Raw genomic sequence first — 21,795 nt, 5'->3', positions numbered from 1 at the left:
TTAATTGCCAGTAAATTTGGTTGATTCCAGATTTTGACTAATATAGCTCTAATGAGGGTGTTTTACATAATTTCAGTTGAGTGGGGATACTGTGGTGAGATTATTCTCTTCATTCAGTTAGCCTAAGAGCAAATTAGAGATGTCATTTTATGTTTTTCTGTCAAAAAAATATATTTTTATTGAATGAGCTGTACTTCCACAGACTAAACATGTGGCTGGAGTGGATGTTTGCATGTATATTCCTTAATTTAGGGTTTAATTACTTTATTAAATGCACTGACTACACATGCAACATGTCACATGGTGGTAAAATTGTAGCCATTCATGCCAGCATCACCACTTTAGTTCAAACTGAAATATCTCAACAACTACCAGAGGGATTGCCAATAAATTTACAGACATCAGTGCCTCCCTCGTGACCACCTTTAATAACTGTAGTGATCCCCTGACTTTTCATCTCGTTCCATCATCAGGGTAAAATCTGAACTTGTCCAATACTTTGGTTTATGCCCACATACAATGACATTCCCATCAGCCTCAGCTGCATGTTGTGTATATTGCTAATTAGCTGTGTTGACAGCATGTGAACACAGTAAACATTATACCTGTTTTACATCAGTGTGTTAGCATTGTCATTGTGCTGAGGTTATTCTTTAAAATGTGACCTCTGTGCTATGGTTTGGGTGATCAATAGGAGTTTTGAGAAGAGAAGGGTTTCGGGAAATGTGTAGTGCAAAGATGTGTTCAAACATCCAACTGCCCATTGTTCCAATAGTTGGTAATTTCGAAGACCCAGTAGTCTGAAAAATGTACCACTAGGCCAGAAGCCTATACATCCAACAGTTTGGAAAGCAGATGTGCATTGCTCAAAGGGTCTATTTGCCCAATGGCACTCTCCAGTGGGTTTGATTACCGTTCACATTTGAACCAATACTGGGTAGGGTAAGGGTTTGAGTACCTGGAATTTCGCACCAGTAATTAGGTAACAGTACCCAACAGTACCTTTTTTTTCAGTACTTTACTTTCTCTGTATTAAACAAAAGTTTCATTTTTGAACAAGCTGCAGGGGTGACACAGTAGATTGTAAAGCAGTCCTGTTCCTGTGCTCTTTTCTCATCACACATGGAGCTAACCTTATGTCTCTGTCTGTCTGCCTGCGTGTGTGTCTGCCCGTCTAGCAGCGATGCTAGGCTTTTACTAAAATAATGTAAAAAATAAAAAACAGAATTAACCAGACATCAAAACTATCATGGCAGATCGCTGGTACAGCAATAGTTTTGGCTTGCTTGAAAGTAAACAGAGCAGCAGAGCTCTGGGGGCCGTTTACAGGGTGCTTTGTCTCCGGTCCAAAGTTGAATCCAGCGGCTCCATGGAGCTCCATTGCCAGTCTCAGAGCTCCGTAACTGGCTTCCTGGCTTTAGGGCACTTTTGCAGCTCTTCCACGTCTTAGCTTAACTCAATGTTCTCACCCAGATGCGCTCTGAGGTAACAGAATTTGGCACTGGTGGATTTAACCCAATAGTACCAACTTCGGTACCAAACCCTACTCTCCACGCCAAAGCACACAGCTAATAATTATGCAGAAGGATGTCAACAGACTCTCGGATTGGCTAGTACTCGTTGCCTTCATTGATTGGATTGGTTAGGTTTAGGCATGAGGAGTAAGATTGGTTAGAGGTAGGGTAATTATATCTGGGTAAGCCAATCAGAGGCAAAGTAGAGGGGTCATGCATTCAGTATAGTAGGAGGGTCCAATGATGACATTCTGCATAATTATTAGCTATGTGCTTATGTTTTGGAGAATGTCATAGAAAAATAGCACTTCTGAGCAGTGCATTTTTGTTTTTGGGATAATGTGCTGTGGGCCAAATGTCATGTCGGTCCAGTGGGACATTTTTCGAAGTATTGGGCCTTTCAAATTATCAGCCATCAAAATAATGGCATGGCACTGTTCAAAAAAGTGCAATGATCATGCATTATTGGAGGTTTCAACAAAAAAATTTCACACTCTGGAGCTCATGACCTTTGACCACAAGATTGCTGTTGTGGGTTTGAAAGATGACATGGCGAGCAGCCAATATGCCAACAGTTTTTCTTCTAAGCAACTGCAAAAAAGAGAGAATAGCAAAGCACCTAAGGGTGCCAAAATAATTTAGGAATGAGGGCAGCAATTTGTAGTTTTCACTACAGGAAGTTCCTCAGTACATTGTTACACCTGGTTGTTTTTGCCTCTGTGAAGATCCTGATTTTGTAATCATGTATTAAAAATGAATGCCTCCACCCCTCTTCTGCTCTCTCCTCAGATCCGGACTTTGCAGACTTGGGAGTCCCCCCACCTCTGCCCTGTAGGTATACTCCCTCTCTCTATCTTTCTGCCTCTGTTTCTTCCTTTATCTCTTTCTGTCTTTGTCTCACTTGTTTTCATGCCCACTCTTTTTATCTCAGTAAAGCTTATTTATACTCTGCTTCCTCCAGTCATATACATTATGTAAAGTATGTATGTTTGTCTACCTGTCTGGTATTCGTGAGTCCAAGTGTTTGCTTGAACCGCATGCCTGTATATACGTGTGTTTGTGTGTGTTTATGCATATGTGTGTGTTTCAGCCTGTCAGTATGACATGGTTGGTCCAGAAGGTATCGTTGAGTCCCATCAGATCACCAGAGACGGGAAGGCTGGCGCCGCAGAGGCCGTCGACTGTAAATGGTACATCCATGCTCCGCCGCGCTCCAAGGTTAGTGACGCTAAGCTACGCTCCCATCCAACTGTGAATTAGATTTACTGCCAAATTTTGAAATGTCATACAGAATAAAGTGGAAATGAAATTGTGTTTCCATCAGCTGGGTTGATGACAGCAGAGCGCAGTTACGTCAGACAGCAAATCAAGAAAAATAGATGTCGGAAGATTGTTTGTCTTCATTCTGTGCTAAATTTAAAGCTTCAGCTTCAAGACTGTGTTGAGATATTGAGTATATTTTCCTATTAATTTGCTGTTTCCATTCAGCGTTCCTTCACACACGCAGTAAGATCAGGGGGTTTCATCAGGAAGCTTTGATATTGCATGTGGGTTTGTCTGCAGCTGTCAGCAGTATCCCAATGTGAGTGTTCGTGGCTGCGGGGGACTTGTTCCTCAGCTAGGGTCAGACAGATAGGCAGAAGGGTTTACTTGGGGTCAGGCCCATTTTTTTAATCAGCAAGCTGTTGCCAAGAGGAATAGAGGGATGGAAGAAGAAAGAGGGAGGGAGATGAGTGAGGGCAGACTGGACAGACAGAGAGGGAGGCAGCGTTACTGCTGATGAAATAGTGTTGCCATGCAGTTTGACCCTGAGGCCTGCTACAGCCTCTATTTGTTTTCTCTGCCAGTCGCCACCCTGCATGCATAGACAAATACTGACAAACATCCACACCTTTAACATCCCCTAACACACACTAGACATGCTTCCTTATCTACCAGAGGTACCAGTGCTGCATTAATGCTACAGGATTAAAACTTTCCCGAGGGCGGTGCAGCAGTGCAGCAAAAGGCCAAACTTTATAAACGCTATAACTTCTCCTGTGAGTCTATATGGTCTGATCATATACGCAAGCACAGTCTAGTCCATGACTGCAGTAAACCTGCTCCTGAAATAGTGTTGGCCCTCTTCTGGGTGAATTTGCAGGGTTTGATTTAATGGAATAAGGCCACATTTTTACATTGACTTTTATGGTTAGAACAATTCAGTCAAGGACAGAGGGTATTATGAAGCCTGCATTTTGAGGATTTAAAGGGTTTGGTCACATTTATTACACTATAAATTGTGATGTAAAATAGATCTGCAATTTATGTTATAATGGCTTAAACGTGCTTAACATTTTTTTCTGACATTTTAGCATATGTCGGCACAAAATATCAAAATGTATAGAAAAACCTCCTTGAACCATAAAAAAGGTTATTGCAAGAAATAAAATCAATACACATGAAACAGTGACTTAGGTCCAATCCCAATACACCCCTTGCCCATACCAGTAATCCTTTATCCCTTCGTTTTGCAAGTTCACATCGAGAGGTAGGGTGTCTTGATCCTTGTTGGGACAGAGGGGTAATCTTAAGTGCTATATCGTAGGCGACTGGACTTGCTCACATTTCTTGAAGACGTTTCACCTCTCATCCAAGAAGCTTCTTTAGTTTTAAAACAACTGGTGCAGGGCTGGAGTCGCAGGCTTTTACCACTGTGTGGGTGTGACCCCTTTCAGAGTCATTGAGGTCACATGTGAGTTGTTGACCCACCTGGCCATCACATGTGTTGTTCGGGTTAGATGGGTCCAGGTGAGAATGGGTGTTAGGTCATCTGGGAAGTGCCATGCACTTGGGGAGCCGTTGTTTTGTCGCATTGTTTCTTGCGCATGGCACAGCATAGGAGAACCAGCTCATCAGGCAAAGACTCAGCTGTCCATTTACATCTAAAGGAGAAGGGACATTCTTTCAAGGACAGCCGTGTTCGCATCTTGGCCAGAGAAGACAGATGGTTTGAAAGAGGTGTAAAAGAAAGCCATCTAGGTCAAACTGGAACGACCATCCTTAAACAGAGGAGGTGGCCTACGACACCATTTATCACCCACTTACAATGCAGTCTTGGGATCCTTTCCTCCTTTCCAAGACGACTTAGCACCCATTCTCACCTGGACCCATCTAACCCTAACGACACACAAGATGGCCGGATGGGTCAACGACTCACATGTGACCTTGACGACTCTGAAACTCAGAGCTACCATGTGACCTCAACAAATCTGTAAGGGTTCACACCCACACAGACTTTCAAGCCTGCGACTCCAAACCAGTCCTTTAGAACTGAAGAAGCTTATTGGATGAGAGGTGAAACGTCTTCAAGAAACACAAACAAGTCCAGTTGTCCATGCTATAGCATTTATGATTAGCATGACCTGGATTACTGAGAATCTTCACTGACATGGTAGCGGGGTAGGGCCAAGTGAAGGGCCACATGGCTCTTTAAACAAAGGTTTTTCAGAGACTCCAAACCAAGTGTCATGAGAAAGCATCAATGAGATGTCCGCTTGGCTAACAACAGACACCAGCAAATGTATTTTTTTGGTTATCATTCATTCATTCATTTTCCGTAACCACTTATCCTGTTAGGGATCGTGTGGGGGCTGGAACCTATCCAAGGTGAAACTGGGCGAGAGGCAGGGTACACCCTGGACAGGTCACCAGACTATCACAGGGTTGACACATAGAGACAGACAACCATTCGCACTCACATTTACACCTATGGGCAATTTAGAGTCACCAATTAACCTGCATGTCTTTGGACTGTGGGAGGAAGCTGGAGTACCTGGAGAAAACCCACGCTGACAAGGGGAGAACATGCAAAGTCCACACAGAGGGGCCCCCCCACCCCAAGTTTGCACCTGGAACCCTCTTGCTGTGAGGCAACAATGCTAACCACTGCACCACCATGCTTCCAATGGTTAATAAATCTTTTAAAAAGTGATTACCATCATAATATCTTAGTTTAATGTGGTTTCAGTGTATTATCGTTTCGATATCTCAGTAGCTAGCTAGCCTGCATTACAGTGTTAATGATGATTTGTGCATGACCTTCCCATATTTTGGCATGTTTCCATCTTGTACCCACCCGTGTCCCCACCCCCACACCCCCTGTTTATGACATACAACACCCCAAATTTAACTTAAGTTTATCAGTCAAGTTGCTGCATTCATTATTGCACCTCTAATATCAGTGCAGATAGGCAGGTTAGAGGCGCATGTTGCTGACATTAGTCTACAGGGCTCACCAGTGGCCTGGTAATGAAGCAGTGTCCTTTTTTATTTTAGACTTGTCTGATTCATCGATAGAGTGAAACTTAAGTTGTGAACAATTCACAACTGTAAAAAGGCTGCCTGTAGCCAATGCAGGAGAAATCACCACAGCAGAAGACGGCATATTCGCAAGGTCTAGCAGCAACTGTTTCCGTAAATGCCAGCATACCGATGATTTGCCAGGGTCTTGAAGGGTTGCCCCTTTTCATAGGGGAAGATTTCAACCACTAGACTGCCCCTTGCTCCTCTTTCTGAGAGCCAAAGTAGCACTTGAAAACGAGGGGTAGGGGTACGAATATGAAATGGGACTGTGCCTTTGTATATAGGATTTTATTAGTGGAGTTCAGTTCTCAGAGTGTGTGCATTCTCCCAGGGGTGAGATAAGCCAGCTGCAATGTCAGCTCAACCGTGTCACTATTTGTTTCACTAATTCAGCACTTGTTAATGTTACAAGATGTTATCCTAGGCCACCGTGGAGAGATCTTTTTAAAGTCATACAGTCCACATTAGGGAAGCTATTAAACTTTGTTCCACCCCTGATGGAAACTCTGATTTGGGTAATGGTACTTTTTCATGCAGGTTTTTCATACTGTGCCGCAGGCTCTTGTACTGTACACACACACACACACACACACACACACACACACACACTGACTTGTGATATGCCCCGCTGATAATATTGGTGTGATTGTGATTCATGGCCACAGCAGTTGCTTAGCTCTTATCTGACATATTCTTCGGGTCGCACATTTCCAGCTAACGCCCTTGATTCTCTTCTGATGTGTCCTTCGGATTCAGATACTTTCAGCCACAAGGCCGCAAGAACTATAAGACTGCGTCATCCACATTCTCTCCATCATCAGCACTCATGTGGAGCCATACAATAAATGCAACTTTGGTATTAGGAGGGACCCTGGCCTCGGTTAAATGTTACGGTCGATGCAAAAAGCAGCATTGATTCCTCAGTCCCTCTAAGTGGAGCGCGTAAGTCAGCCTCGCGGCTACAGCACTAAAAGAGAACCATAAGTCAATTTTGCGTGTGTGGCATACATGCACCCCTGTATGTGTGTGTGTGTGTGTGTGTGTGTGTGTGTGAAGCTAAAGCTGGGCATGATCATGAAAGAGCGACAGAGCGATTGAGCCTGGCAGTATGATGTATTTTCCTTGGTCTGAATCAGTGTCATATTTCGCCCTGCAGTGGTGTCTCACAAGGCAAGTCATGGGCCAAAAGCTGACAGTCATTGGCACTGATGGACAAGGCAGCAAATAAATTTTTTTGCACAAATCTATCTTCAGGCCCACACACAGTCCTGATGCTCCCACCTCCACCACCACTGTTCACACTCAGTTATATATCACACATAAAACTTACTGTCCTGTCTTTCCAAACACACATGCTCGCATGTTACTGCAGCTAAGGAGGTGCAGAGGATGCCACCCACCGCATCACCGTGCATGTGCTGCGTGCTTTCATTTCCTTATGCTGATACAGTACTGCACTGTACCCAGTGTGCCAGAAACAGCAGAGAGATAATGACATCCTATACCGGAGGCTCTAATTAGACTGCACCGGAGCGCTCCAGAGAGAAGGGAGAAGAGGGGGGACAGAGGAGGAGGAAAAATTGGAAAGGAGGGGATAAGGGAAAGATATACTTAATAATGCATTTTTATCAAATATCTAAATGTATGGTGAGGAAGTTTAGGGGTGAGATAGCAGATGGCAGAGAGAGGGATGGCGTGAAAGGTAAGGAAAGGGGAGACCGGCTGAAAGATGTACCTGCAAGTAAGCAATAATGACCATGTGTTGTTGCCAGAAGTGACAGCACTGCACCAGTTTTAATGCCATAATGTGATTGCTTTACACCAACACGTGTCATTTTAATGTTTTCCTATAAATGGATTTCACAACAAACAAACAAAAACAAATTAATAGCTTTTACTGGTATCCAAAGTAAGGTAAAAAACAACGACATGTAGTAGGCGTGCTTGTAATCTAAGCTTTACATACACATTTTAACTGAATTACAGCTCTCGTCAAAACATTGTGTTATTCTAGTATCATTTCGTCTTCTTGGCGTTTCTGTTTGGACATCCGTCTGAATTCAGCTGACAGCTGTTAGTTGTCGAGGAATATTTTCACTCGCCTCGTTTTGACTCGTAACACTTACTGCATTTCCCACAGACATCATTTGTGTCTTGTCTGTTTTACACTGTCTGGATTTTTCTCCACCACACCTGCCTGCACCGTCTGACACCTCCCCGCATCTTTTCATGAAGATAATGGCCAAAATATGGACATTCATTCTGACTGTAATGAACAGCACGTACACCGTTACGGGCACCTTTTAGCAACAGTGAGAACATATTCTTCCCCCCAGTCAGTGATGGATTCTGCGTCATTATTGGGCGCTGCAGAATCAATGAAGAGGCAGCCTATTTTCCTGCTGGAGCCAATCTCTCGCCTTACAAATTGGTGATTGTATCTATCTGATCCATTGCCGTCATTTGGCTTTGTGATGCCATCTGCAGGCTGATTTTTCTTCATCATCGGTCAGTTAGAAGAGTGCAGCAATGAGAGCGAACAGCTTTTATTTATGTAGCCTGTTTGTTTTGTGCATGTCTCCCTCACATAATGATGCCCTCTTGATGGCATTTCCAGTCAAAGCTAGGCATCCATCAGACATCGCTTTAGTGAATGCAAAGGTTGAGCTATGATATCACAGGCATGAAGGATGGCAGTTATTATTTTCCCCCCGCTTAAACTCAGCAGGATGCACATGAAGTAAATGTGAACGAGTGCAGTCTGTGGAACCGTTTCCACCATTTCATGTCATAAAAACCATACATTCTGATCCAAGACCATTTGGCTGTCATCATTTACAGCATAAAAAGGGTGTATGTGGCAGTATGGAGGTAGGGCCTTTTTTCTTTTATCACTGTGTTTGCCCCCCTCTGCCAAGTAACAATAATTGAAAATGCTTTTGTTTCTTGGTTCTTTCAAGTTTAGCCTGCAACTATATCAGCACTTAAAACAGGAGCTGTGTCCAGAAGCTGCATTTCTGTCTGTCCTGCGCTAGTGTTTCAGGTTTTACAGTTTACACTGGCAGCAGGAAAACAGCACTGTAGTGGGATTTTTAGATACAGTAGTACATCTGTGGTGCTTATCTTCTAGATAAAGGGCCAAGTAAATAGATTCAGTGAGCTGTGCTGTTTCTCTAGATTCTAGATTTACTTTGCATCTATACATCAAGGATTACCATCTCTGTCACACTGCTCTGATTGCACCACTGCACCTATTTTACTAAAATCATCTCGGAAAATACACCCGTGAAGGACAAAACCCATTAGCTGTAACGTGAGGGATACAACAAGAAGAGAGTCCTAATTATTCTCATCTTTTTTTTTTTTTGAGAACAGTTATTACCCATTATTTCTTGTGAAGCTGCACAAGGAGTCACCAACAACTGCAGCTCCTCACTGACGTTAATGCGGAGCTCTTATAAGCTGTGAAAAGACCTTGAGTTTAGTCAGATAGATCATGTTTGGCCTCACCTCACGTAGCAAGTAACCTAATGTGCTGGTGCATTAGTGCAGCTCTGAAATATGTCACAGATAATAACAGGACCAAGTGTCAAGAGCCACGTGAGCCGCTCTGTAACGCTGTACTAAGAAACAGCAGGGAGTTAAATGCTAATGTTAATGTTGTGAGATGCTCAAAATAACAATGACAACATGCTGATGTTAAGCATGTATGATGTTTACCATGCTTTCTATCTTGGTTTATCTTGTTGGCTGGATAACTTTCGCTAGTTAGCTCTGAACACCAGGTAAAGCTGAGGCTGATGGGAATGTCATTAGATTTTTGGGGTTGTGTTTTGTTATGCTTTTTTGTATTTAGTCCCAAACCAAAATACTGAACAAATGACAACTGCACAAAAACTATAGGCCTATCTATGATTATTGATTCCTGCAGATTTAAAGGTCCAGTGTGTTGGATTTAGTGGCATCCAATGATGAGGTTGTAGAACTGAAAATTCGAGCCTGGTCTCACTCTGAAGTTGTCGAAATCCGGCGCTTTGCCAGTGACTTGCCAGTGAAAAAAGGCGTCCTTCAATGTCGCCATGATACGCGGCTGGTTGCCATTATAGCTGAATAGTGCCAGGCGGCGTCAGGAGGAAACACAGCAGGGCAAGGACGAAAGTTACGGCACTGAAAGTCCGAGTGGGGCTGGTAGATGGGTCCAGCAAACATCAACTTTCACCCAAGACAGCAGTGTTTGCGTCCCGTAAGATTCTAACGCCAAACCCTGTTCTTTTTTCCTAAACCTAACCACATTTCTTTGTTGCCTAAACCCCCAAAAAACACAGAAAATTCCAATTCACGGTGTTGTACTGACATAGTGCATTTATTTTGAAAGAGACTGTATGTAAACGTTAAATTTCCCGTGAAAACCGAAGTGTATTTTGAAAGAAGACAATGTATGTAACAGGCAGAACTTGACATGGTGTCCCAGAATGTCAACAAGCAACGCACCCAGGGTACCTTGCACGTTTTATGTGGAGGTGGAAAGTCCATTACCAAACGTATGTGATGAGGTCGGAGTGACAATGTGTTGTAAAATTCTCCCATGTGCCAAGCGTGTAGGAGAACTTCGATGGTCAACATGAAAATGTGAATGGCCCTATCTAGAGCTTGTGTTTGGTTTGTCCCTTCTGAGCTACTGTAGAACAACATGGCTGTGGGAGAGGATCCGCTTCATATCTAGATATAAACGGCATCACGTCACCAGTTTGCTGTGGCACATCATTTGAGAACCGCTGTGTTACAGCAATCCATCACTGGATTCAATCAAAAATCCAGGTACCAACTTCTCCACCATCAGCAGCAGTATTCTCATGACTCCATCCAGAACTAGTTATTGTATGATGGTCAAGATGGGGGATTATGCTTTTTAACAACCTTGGGTTCATCGCTTTAAACAGCCATTACCACCGGATGAAGTCCATTCAGAAAGTCGAATGTACACTTGATCGACAATGTTTTATATTTGTAATTAGTCTCCCCTGATTAAATTAGCTTTTATTGGTTACGGACCGCTGCAGTAACTGCATTCTTTGTGCTGTGGGTGGAAAACTTTGTGTCTAATTTGGCTGCTACTGGCTGACGATAGAACGACCAGGACAAGTGACCTAATTAACATCATTTGTATTTTCTCATTACTGGCCTCTGGAACCTTAACCTTGGTTATAACCTTTACAATAACACTTAAAATCAGTCTTCTCTGGCAACATGCCATGAGGAATGAAGCCATTTTATTCAACATTTTTGTAACAGGCCAGAGGTTGGACACTCTGTACCCAATGCACTATTGTTGACATGCAAGTTACTCATAACTCCTGCTTTGGACGGAAGTACCAATAAAAATTGTCCAGGATCTTTACAAATACTACATTTCAGAATTGTTCTCAACCCCTTTGCTAATTGCAGATTCTTTGCGATTTCAGAACAGTCCCAAAAATATTGTAAATAAGTTCCATCTGCCACTTTACATTTGGTACAAAGAGGAGACCTGCTGGGGTCAATTTAATTTAAAATTTCAGGTGTTTGGTGTTGTCGGTGTAGGAACAGAAAAAGGGAGTGGGAGGCTCGGATACATTCTTCCCAGATTGCCTTTTCATAAACAGTTTGCAGAGCCTTCTCCCATCGTTCCACCATTTTATCTATATTTTGTTTGTTATAGCTCAGAAAGTTATTGAAAGATATAGATAATATACAATATTTGTTTTGTGTTGAATGGATTATAGCTTCCTCCATGGGCACCAAAAATGGTCTCATCCTGAGGTAACTCAGGCTGCTTTCAGACCTAGAGTTGTCTTACTTTGATCCAAATCAAGGTCTAATTTTGTTACAACTTTGTATAATTGCCAAGAGTTGGTTCGTGTTCTCACGGCAGCATTTACAAGTGGAGCAGATAAAATGCCTTGTGTGAGAAAGCTGCTCTTGATTGGTCAGAATTTCCATGCGGGAAAAATCCAGGAAGTAAACAAAACGTTGAAGAAGAGTACACTTGCAAGATGAATGTGACACTTTCTAATGTCACAATGGAGGGACAACTACGCAGGTTGATTTTAGCGCTGCTCATCGTGGACTATATTGCTGTCATTGTTCATTTTAGTCAAACCATACAGTTTGAAAACGAGGCGCGGCTCCAACTAGAAAACAATGTTTTGATGCATTGGATGTGCTGAATGTGCATATTAAGGCAGTACAGGAGGAGGTGCACATTAATAATCCTCCAGGACTGTAACATGCTCATGTTTAACCCAAACAATGTGTCATGTGACTGCAGTTGTTTGGAACACGTTCTCACCACAAACAAACCGCACCAGAGTTCGTTTGTAATCGGACCGAGACCACCTCTTCAAGAAGGTCCTGGTCCGGTTGTTTTGGTACACACCCAAGTGCCATTGCTGTGTTCACACCTGCCCAAACAAATCACACTTAGGGGGCAAATGAACTTGAGTTCGACTGAACCGAACCAAACGGGGCAGATGTGAAAGCACCCTAAGTACCAGTATTAATAAAGTAGCGTTATGAAGTAATTTTTAAACATCATCCATCCATAACAACCACTTTGTTCTGCACTTGTTCTTAGTGTAGGTGATTGCTGACAGTTTTCTTCAAGTCACTCATATTTCTGAAAAGTAGCAACAACTTTATATCTAACTTCCTCAAGCCTCCGGAAGAAAAGTGATGTTGTATATGTGCTGACTTTGTCATTGGAAGGTAGAGGGGATAGTTAATGGTGTGACACTGAGGCGAGACGCCCGCACATTTGAAAGGCATGATGCCTGCTAAGCTGCAAACCGCTGCTTGAGACCAACAAATGACAGTTTTAGCGAGTCATTGCTGTTTTTCCAGCAGCTATTTAGCCACCACATGTGGGTGTTTTTTAGTGACCAGTTGCCATTTTCCCACCAGGGGTAGTGCAACAAAAAGCAGTTGTTTTTCACCAAGACATCGCTATGTTTCCTGTTGGGTTAGTACCATGAAAACTGTTTGTTTGTTTGTTTGAGATATTGCTGCTTTCTCAGTGGCAATTGTAATGCACACAAATGTAATGTATGTGCAGTTTGCCAAAGCATACAGTGCCAACATTTTTCTGGCTATTGAGTTGTACTTCCTAGAATGTCAAGTGACGCTCCTCTCAGATCACTGACTCAGTCGTTATGTCTGTGAGTTCATCCACCCTGTTGAGAAACCAAATTTTATGTCCACCATCTCAACATTTTAATTCCATTTAAAAGGCACTGTGCTGGAAATTCATGCAGTGCTGGATAGACTTCAAAAGCATTCCCCTTTGACGTCTGCTAAAAAATTGTCTCCAGAGCCTCGTCCATCTTTCAGCCCTTACTGCAGGGATCAAGACATTAATATCAATACAAGTCCATACACATTAGTGTTAGCAAAGACACAAAATCCCCATGTGCAGCACATATACATACTGTACACACTGCTGGAAGTGACATTAAGCAGTATTTCATTCCAGTATCACAGCATTGAAGATAGAAACTGCCATTATTCTTGCAACAAAGCCCACAGAGTGGCTGAATATGACAAATCTTTATGAGATAGAAGATTATTGACGACATGAAGTCTTGGAGAGGAGTTGGTCGGCTTGTTTTTCCCCTCCGATCCATTTCACTCGTCGTGTTGTTGAAGCCGAGTTGACATTGCAAGGTCCATTATCCTGCTCCATGTGCAGCTTTCGTCTTTGGGCATTTGAAGCATCACATTTCCCTGTCACAATTCGGGAGCGGTCCACTCATTAACCGTAATGATGGTGAGTGCTGTGCCCAGCCGACTGGAACCATAGCTGTGATTGGGCAATCGCAGCCTGATGAATGAGTGACAGACAATGATGCGAAGGCAGTAAGGAAGTGTTAGTCTCACGTAGAAGAGCTGCTGCGAAGAGTCAAGGTGGATAGCAAGGTGGATATTTCATTCAACAGGGGATTGTTAGGGTAATAAAATAGTCCATATATCTGTCATGGTATGAAAGTCTTTGTTATCTAGTCTATGTGCTTGGAGTGAATTTGAAAGAAAAGGTCTTTGTGTAAAATGAGCTCAAAGTGGATGACGTTTTGTCTCTTGAGCATTCAAAGCTTGTGGCAAAATCTCCAAGGTCTCTGTAAAGTGTAACAAGGTTGTAGGTTTTGTGTAATGCTTTATCTCAACAGATATGGATAATGAGTCTAAAGCTAATAGACTCTGTCCGTCTCTGAGTCCTCATTTGATATGCGAATGTAATGACTTTGTACAAGCTGCAGTCTGTCAGTCTTATTTCATTACAGAGCTGCTATATCAGGCACTGGGATAATGAGTAAGATGCACGGGCCATAATAGGAAGGAGCTGAAATCTCTTCTGTTCACCTTTTTCTTTCTGTCATGTCCACATCTTTAAATTTCCTCAGTTGATGTCTGATTTTTCTCTTTGTATTCCCCCTCCTCTCTGCCTCCCTGCATTGGACAGATCTACCTGCGTTTTCTCGACTATGAGATGGCCAATTCCAACGAATGCAAGCGCAACTTTGTGGCGGTGTATGATGGCGGCAGGTGGGATATTTTAACCTCTCATTTTCATCAGTTATACAGAGGCTCAAAGGGGCCTCATAGTGGTTCTTTAGCTTGTAATCATGACTAAATCATCTCCTTGATATGACAGCTTATAAATGTGCTTTTTTGTGTGGGAAGGCTTTAATATTTAATTATCTCATGACAGGGAATTAAAAGCTTCAAAAAGCTACACTTCATTTGCTCTATCCATGTCAGGTTAGCCTCACATGACTTACTGGGTAACACACTGAGGACAAAACACCAAGCTGTAGCCCTTTTTAAATAGGAATTGTGCAAATTTGCAGGAAAGCCCAATCAGTCTTTTTTCCGCATTGGCAGTATAAAAACAAAATTGGGGAGTGCAGCAAACACAATGCGCCTTTTTCAGGGCAATGTTTGGCGTGAGCAAGTGACAAAACATGTAGCTCAGCGTGTGACATAAACAGTGACGTACTCCGAGCTGGTCAGTCCTTCGGCGATTCTCTCATAAGTTGGCCCGTCCTTCACCGTCCCCGTCATCTGCCGATTAATGGCCTCGTCGTTGGTGTGGACAAGGAGGGCGCGCAATTCCTTGTCTCCCCAGTTGCTCATCTTTACAGTGTCTGTCAGGTTTGCGTTTCCCTCTTGCTACTAGCTGCTTGCTAATTCCTGCTATCAGCTGTTTCCTGTTTATCCACCGCCAGTGGGTCACACATGTGGCGTCATCAACAGCTCCTCCCACAAGTCTTCAACAGGCGGAAGGGCGCCTCGTTCTTTATAAACCAAAAAGGTTCTGCCAATATGTCTACTCCTACATGGTGGAAAATTGGGCACTTCGGATCAACTCGCCAATCCGGCTCTTTGTGTCTAAACGCTCACAGCTTGCCGGCAAAACGGCCCAACATTTGCTGAAAATCTGGCAGTGTAAAAGGGGCTTGTGTCTCAAATTAGTTACATCCGTTAGTACACTCACATGTAGTACACTGCGTACACTATGTACTTACTTGCGTGGTGTGGAAATTTTGACAGGGTAGTGTTGTCTCAAATCAAACAAGTTCCTCACATACTTAGCAGAAATGACAAGATTTGACAACTTTTCTTCCTCTGCTCAGGGAATCGCAGCCCAGCATCTATAAACATTAAATGCAACGTACACCCATAGATGGTATAGCTTACGTCCCAACACATCTAACATCAGTACCCAGTGCTGGCCTGTGTTATAGGCAGTTAAGGCAGATGCTAAGGGCACCATCCTCCATAGGGGGCGCCACAAATGGGGGAAGAAAAATAATCTATGTTTATCTTTAAGTATTTTTACTAATGCTGTTACTACTATTATTTTTAAATATTACATAAGGCCACAACAACATAACTACATAGCAAAGCCCACTTTTCTGGACCCCATTTCGTAACACTTTAACTGCTCTCTGAGGAAGATTAGCAAGTTAACCAAAATGACAAAAGCTCTCTGGTGCCCACCCAACTACCAAAACACTGCTGAGAGGAGTGTTTATCATTACCTCTAATCAGTCTGTCTACCTCTGCCTCAATCAGTGGAGCCTCCAGGAAGTCGCTGCACCTGGCCAACCCCCTGTAAAACCACGACTTATTGTTTTTGTGCAATTAATCAAACTATAACGTGTTAAATTAGGGAGCTTTATTAAAGATGTGAGGTGGATTTAGTTACCTTCAAAGAGAGAACTTTCCTTCTATCGCTGGTGTAAATGCTAAGCAAAGCCAACCGTCTGCTGGCAGTGGCTTCACACTGAACAGACAGTTATGAATAAGCTATTGATCTTTTCATCAAACTCTCTGCAAGAAAGCAAGTATTTTCCAGAGTATCAAACTGTTTCTGTAGTAGGAGAGCCAGAAGACAATTTAATGGACCAGTTGCAAAACCATAACTTATTTTTATCTCCAGATAATGAGTTATTAAAATCACGATCAAAGAAAACCGTATTTGATATTGTGAGATAAGGATATCATTGAATCATTAATGACAAATATGAGCTCCCCCCAAAAAATAAAATGAGTAATCTTAAGATAAGCTGAATAAAAAATTGTGATCATGTGATAATGGGCCTTTAAAAAAAAGTGCATTATGGGTGATTGAGATTCACACTGAGATTTGCAGCGAATGTCACTTGATAATAAACTCTGGATATCTTATCTCATCCTGTCTCATCTCAGTTCGGTGGAAGACCTGAAGAGCAAGTTCTGCTCCACGGTGGCCAACGACATCATGCTGGTTTCCACGCTGGGTGTCATCCGCATGTGGGCGGACGAGGCCAGCCGCAGGAGCCGCTTCCGCATCCTCTTCACAACCTACCAAGAGCGTAAGATATCTTCACTCGCCCACGTGCCGTTCATCATAAAGAGGTTTTACTGCAGTATGACCAACCCACTGAGGGAGAGCGATTAGTTTTATTAATCAGACTGCAACTCCATGACAGTGACGCTGATGTCAAAATAAAGCAGGCCTGGACTTTAGTGGGAGGCATTAAAGGAAGATGGAGGCACAGTGACCACGTTTATGGCGAGTTATATCAGATGCCGTTAATAGAAAACGTGCTGTCAGAGGTTTCCATTTAGTTTTATGAGCATTTAAACAGCAGCAAGCAGGAAACCAAGGACTGTGATTTCCATTATATGGAATATTGCCTGTGGGTTATTGTGAATATGACAGTATTGGTGGATTTTAGCTCGGTGCTGCAGCACTACCAATTCTGCTCTCAATGGATAGATAGAAGAATGGAGAGAGTGAGAGGCTGAGACAAAGGAATATCTGGGTGAGCAACAGTATGTTCTACCCATTTTCTTTCTCCGGGAGAGATTCATATTCACACACACACTCAGACACACACACACACACACACAGAGTACACAAACACACCGTCTTCCTCTTTCTCATTCACTGGCTCCTGCTTGATGGAGCCTGCAGTCTGACAGGGGTTGCAGAGGACATTCTTTGTACTAGTGAGGTGAATGAAAAGGGTCCAAGGCTTGTGAGTATACAGTATGTCAGTGTCATTCAGCGCCTTTTAATGCCCCCCTCTACACACACACACACACACACATACACACACGCACACACTGCACAGCTGAATATTGCATCTGCGTTCTTGGTACTTGAAGAGGAATGTCTTGCAGCAAACCAGATAAGAAAAAAATTGAACACAATAAAGGGCTGCCCAAAAACCGTATAATATAAAATGATTTAAATACAAAAAAAAAGTGTTCAATTAATTCACTGAGTTTGCAGTCAGGCCCTGTTCCAGAACAAAATGACTTAGGGTGCATCTGAAATTAGTGTAGGCCGGCAACAGCGCTGAATAATAGTGTAGAATATAAAATATAAATAATTTATTTCAATTAACTCTCTGCAACCAAAATTGGCACAGAAAATAATATTTAATGTGGTAGGAGCAGGGAAGTCAGTGAATCAATCTGCATTAATCTATAAATGAATGTGGGTGATTCTTACAGGACCAGTTGTCTACAGCTGCTTCATACTGTATGAAAAGCTCCCTTAGTTCATGAAGTTCCTGCAGTGTCTGAAGACAACAGGACTGATATGTTCATAAATCCACAGCCTCTGAGAAATGCCACACCTGAGCGCAGTGCCGTTTCGCACGGCCTTTCACTGTGTTTGCCCTCATCAAAGCGCCTGTAATGACACCAGGCGGCTGCAGTCTAACCACACAGACCTCTACACACACATGACTGGTCAGTTAAAACTCCATATTCTGCTTTTTGTATGAAGGAGAGCATACAGGGTCAACATCACAATGACGTCAGTTTGTTAGCAGGAGGCCAAACACGACTCTCCACCACAGGGCTGTAGGCTACATAGGAGTCTTAAAATATCGTCTTGTGTTATTGGGAGCCAGAATAGAAGGAATAATGGCTCAAAACTTAAATTTCATCACATACCAGCCGCCACTGCCCATCAACAAAAACTAAGGCCCAATTCCAATCCGATCCCTTACAGACTCACTGACTTAGAGGTGCGTTCGTGTGAAGTGCGTGAGTGTGTGAGGGCTGTCCCATTGTCAAATCTTCAAGTCAGTGAGTCAGTGAGTGAGCCCTTTATGCCCCCTTACCGTAGGTCAGCATCGATGCGGACCTACGGTAAGGAAATTACCCACAGTTCATAGCATTGTGACGTCAAATACAGGGGTTGCCCTCGGAACACCGGCAGTGTTATAAAAAAAACCCCGAAAACATGGTCTGCAGATATGCAAATGGTAACGTTATGGAAGGAAAGCGAAAAAACAGATGGATAAACATTGAAACATTACATTAACAAGGATTTAAGATGGTACATAAACACACATGAAGTCAGAGGAATACCAGTGGTTATATTCCATACACAAAGAATATATATATACAGTACAGGCCAAAAGTTTGGACACACCTTCTCATTCAATACGTTTTTTTTATTTTCATGACTATTTACATTGTAGATTCTCACTGAAGGCATCAAAACTATGAATGAACACATGTGGAGTTATGTACTTAACAAAAAAAGGTGAAATAACTGAAAACATGTTTTATATTCTAGTTTCTTCAAAATAGCCACCCTTTGCTCTGATTACTGCTTTGCACACTCTTGGCATTCTCTCCATGAGCTTCAAGAGGTAGTCACCTGAAATGGTTTCCACTTCACAGGTGTGCCTTATCAGGGTTAATTAGTGGAATTTCTTGCTTTATCAATGGGGTTGGGACCATCAGTTGTGTTGTGCAGAAGTCAGGTTAATACACAGCAGACAGCCCTAGTTCATCCGAGTCACCAGCCTCAGAAATGGCAAGTTAACAGCAGCTCAGATCAGAGACCAGATGAATGCCACACAGAGTTCTAGCAGCAGACCCATCTCTAGAACAACTGTTAAGAGGAGACTGCGCAAATCAGGCCTTCATGGTCAAATAGCTGCTAGGAAACCACTGCTAAGGAGAGGCAACAAGCAGAAGAGATTTGTTTGGGCCAAGAAACACAAGGAATGGACATTAGACCAGTGGAAATCTGTGCTTTGGTCTGATGAGTCCAAATTTGAGATCTTTGGTTCCAACCTCCGTGTCTTTGTGAGACGCAGAAAAGGTGAACGGATGGATTCCACATGCCTGGTTCCCACTGTGAAGCATGGAGGAGGAGGTGTGATGGTGTGGGGGTGTTTTGCTGGTGACACTGTTGGGGATTTATTCAAAATTGAAGGCACACTGAACCAGCATGGCTACCACAGCATCCTGCAGCGACATGCCATCCCATCCGGTTTGCGTTTAGTTGGACGATCATTTATTTTTCAACAGGACAATGACCCCAAACACACCTCCAGGCTGTGTAAGGGCTATTTGACCAAGAAGGAGAGTGATGGAGTGCTGCGGCAGATGACCTGGCCTCCACAGTCACCGGACCTGAACCCAATCGAGATGGTTTGGGGTGAGCTGGACCGCAGAGTGAAGGCAAAGGGGCCAACAAGTGCTAAACACCTCTGGGAACTCCTTCAAGACTGTTGGAAAACCATTTCAGGTGACTACCTCTTGAAGCTCATGGAGAGAATGCCAAGAGTGTGCAAAGCAGTAATCAGAGCAAAGGGTGGCTATTTTGAAGAAACTAGAATATAAAACATGTTTTCAGTTATTTCACCTTTTTTTGTTAAGTACATAACTCCACATGTGTTCATTCATAGTTTTGATGCCTTCAGTGAGAATCTACAATGTAAATAGTCATGAAAATAAAGAAAACGCATTGAATGAGAAGGTGTGTCCAAACTTTTGGCCTGTACTGTATATCTATCTATCTATCTATCTATCTATACATATATATATATATGTATAGATAGATAGATATATATAGATATATATTCTTTGTGTGTGAAATATATGCTGACAATAACTGATAAACGATCACGCCCAGAGCCGCCAATGTTAACAACATTTTGTAGAGGGGGGATAAGTGCTGTCCCATTCCTATTTGTAGCATCCGGAGCCCTTTCAGACTCTCACAATCAATCACTTACAGCTGACGTCAGTTAAGTCAGTGAGGGTTCAGGGCTTGAGTCTTTAGGGGCCGGACTGGAATTGGGCTTAAGACTATGGTTAAATGTGATAAGACGAAAGGACTGGACGGAGGCGATTATCAAAAATGCTCACATGTGCAGCGCACACTTCATATCAGGTTAGGGAAAAAGTATTTCTGGTGCAGGGAGGAATAACGTTATGTGTCTTAAGGGCTATCATGTCCACATAGTTAGAAATTGAGAAGGTATTAAGAGGAATATTGGATTTCTCCATAACGCTAACTTTTTAGCACATTAGCTAACGTTAGCTTCGATAGCAAAACAAACTGGAGGAAACCGTTCAAGTGTCGTCCTCCTTTGTAAGATTGGCACAGTAATCAACCACAAAACTTCCTGTGACATCATCCATCCACTGAGTGAGAGCATATGGGTCGGCCAGTCTGGTCCCGTTGGTCAGTGTTTACTTGTTCAAGTAACACTCGTGGTGTCACTCCCGGATAGTGAGTGACCTGATATGGTGCGTTCATAAATTCAGTCTTACGCGCTACATTAAAATGAGAGCCCTGCTGGTTGAAGAAACGGAACGTAATGTTTTTACATGAATTAACGAAGGTGAAGTTAATCACACATTTACTATGCTCCAAGACTGCTGTGCTCTGTATAACTGAATGGTTCATTCCAACAGCATTACGAATTTACAACTGGTCAATATGATGCCAAAGTGCACTCAGAGTGAGTATTTCCGAATGCACCACTCCCATCATCTTCCTCCATTGTCTAAAACAAGCCAACAGAACTTGCTAGCTAGCGCTGGCTAATGTCTGTGAAGAACTGTTTTGCCTCCATTTAAGCCCCGCCCACCAAAAAACAGTTTTTACTAACAGTGAAAGGGTCTATATCCTTAAAACACATCGCAGTGCAAACTCTGCCGTGTAACATTACTAAACTATGTGACCATGTACGAGGTAAGATAAGTTAATTCTGATAAGAAATGTTGTTATTTATATAAGATATTATTTTAAAGCTCTTTTTGTGCCCTTTATGATTCAAGTATCCAGAGGCACATCAGATCAACGTGACATCAGTTATAAAGACATTTACAGAGGCATTTAGAATTTACCCTACTGGTAGATAGATTAAAGTCTAGATTTTTACAATGACACATGAACTTAGGGCATTGTGTGAAGGTTACCCTCTTTTATACTGGTTATATGTGTAAAATGGAAAAATGGAGGGATGAAAAGGAGTAATAGCACATAACAAGCTCCAATTGTTGCAATGCTATTATGCATTTTCCATCACTAATGACAGAGACCTTTAAAAAATCACATGGTCCCTCCAAATTGGCACAGCCAACCTCCTGACTC

General features: G+C 42.6%; 1 protein-coding gene across 3 annotated transcripts in view; it reads left to right on the top strand.

Moving 5' to 3' along the window:
• Window positions 1-21,795, top strand: part of neto1l (neuropilin (NRP) and tolloid (TLL)-like 1, like) — a 112,972-nt gene that overhangs the window by 70,666 nt on the left and 20,511 nt on the right. For all 3 annotated transcript variants that reach the window (XM_049564789.1, XM_049564790.1, XM_049564791.1), the window contains exons 5-8: window positions 2,304-2,345; window positions 2,605-2,732; window positions 14,350-14,432; window positions 16,602-16,747. In XM_049564789.1, the coding sequence (XP_049420746.1) occupies window positions 2,304-2,345; window positions 2,605-2,732; window positions 14,350-14,432; window positions 16,602-16,747 (399 nt within the window). The remainder of the gene's footprint in view (window positions 1-2,303; window positions 2,346-2,604; window positions 2,733-14,349; window positions 14,433-16,601; window positions 16,748-21,795) is intronic.

The sequence above is a fragment of the Epinephelus fuscoguttatus genome, linkage group LG21 (genome assembly GCF_011397635.1).
Source record: "Epinephelus fuscoguttatus linkage group LG21, E.fuscoguttatus.final_Chr_v1".
Classification (NCBI taxonomy): Eukaryota; Metazoa; Chordata; class Actinopteri; order Perciformes; family Serranidae; genus Epinephelus; species Epinephelus fuscoguttatus.
Note: the sequence above shows the minus strand (reverse complement) of the source record. Positions and strands in the feature narration are given on the sequence as shown.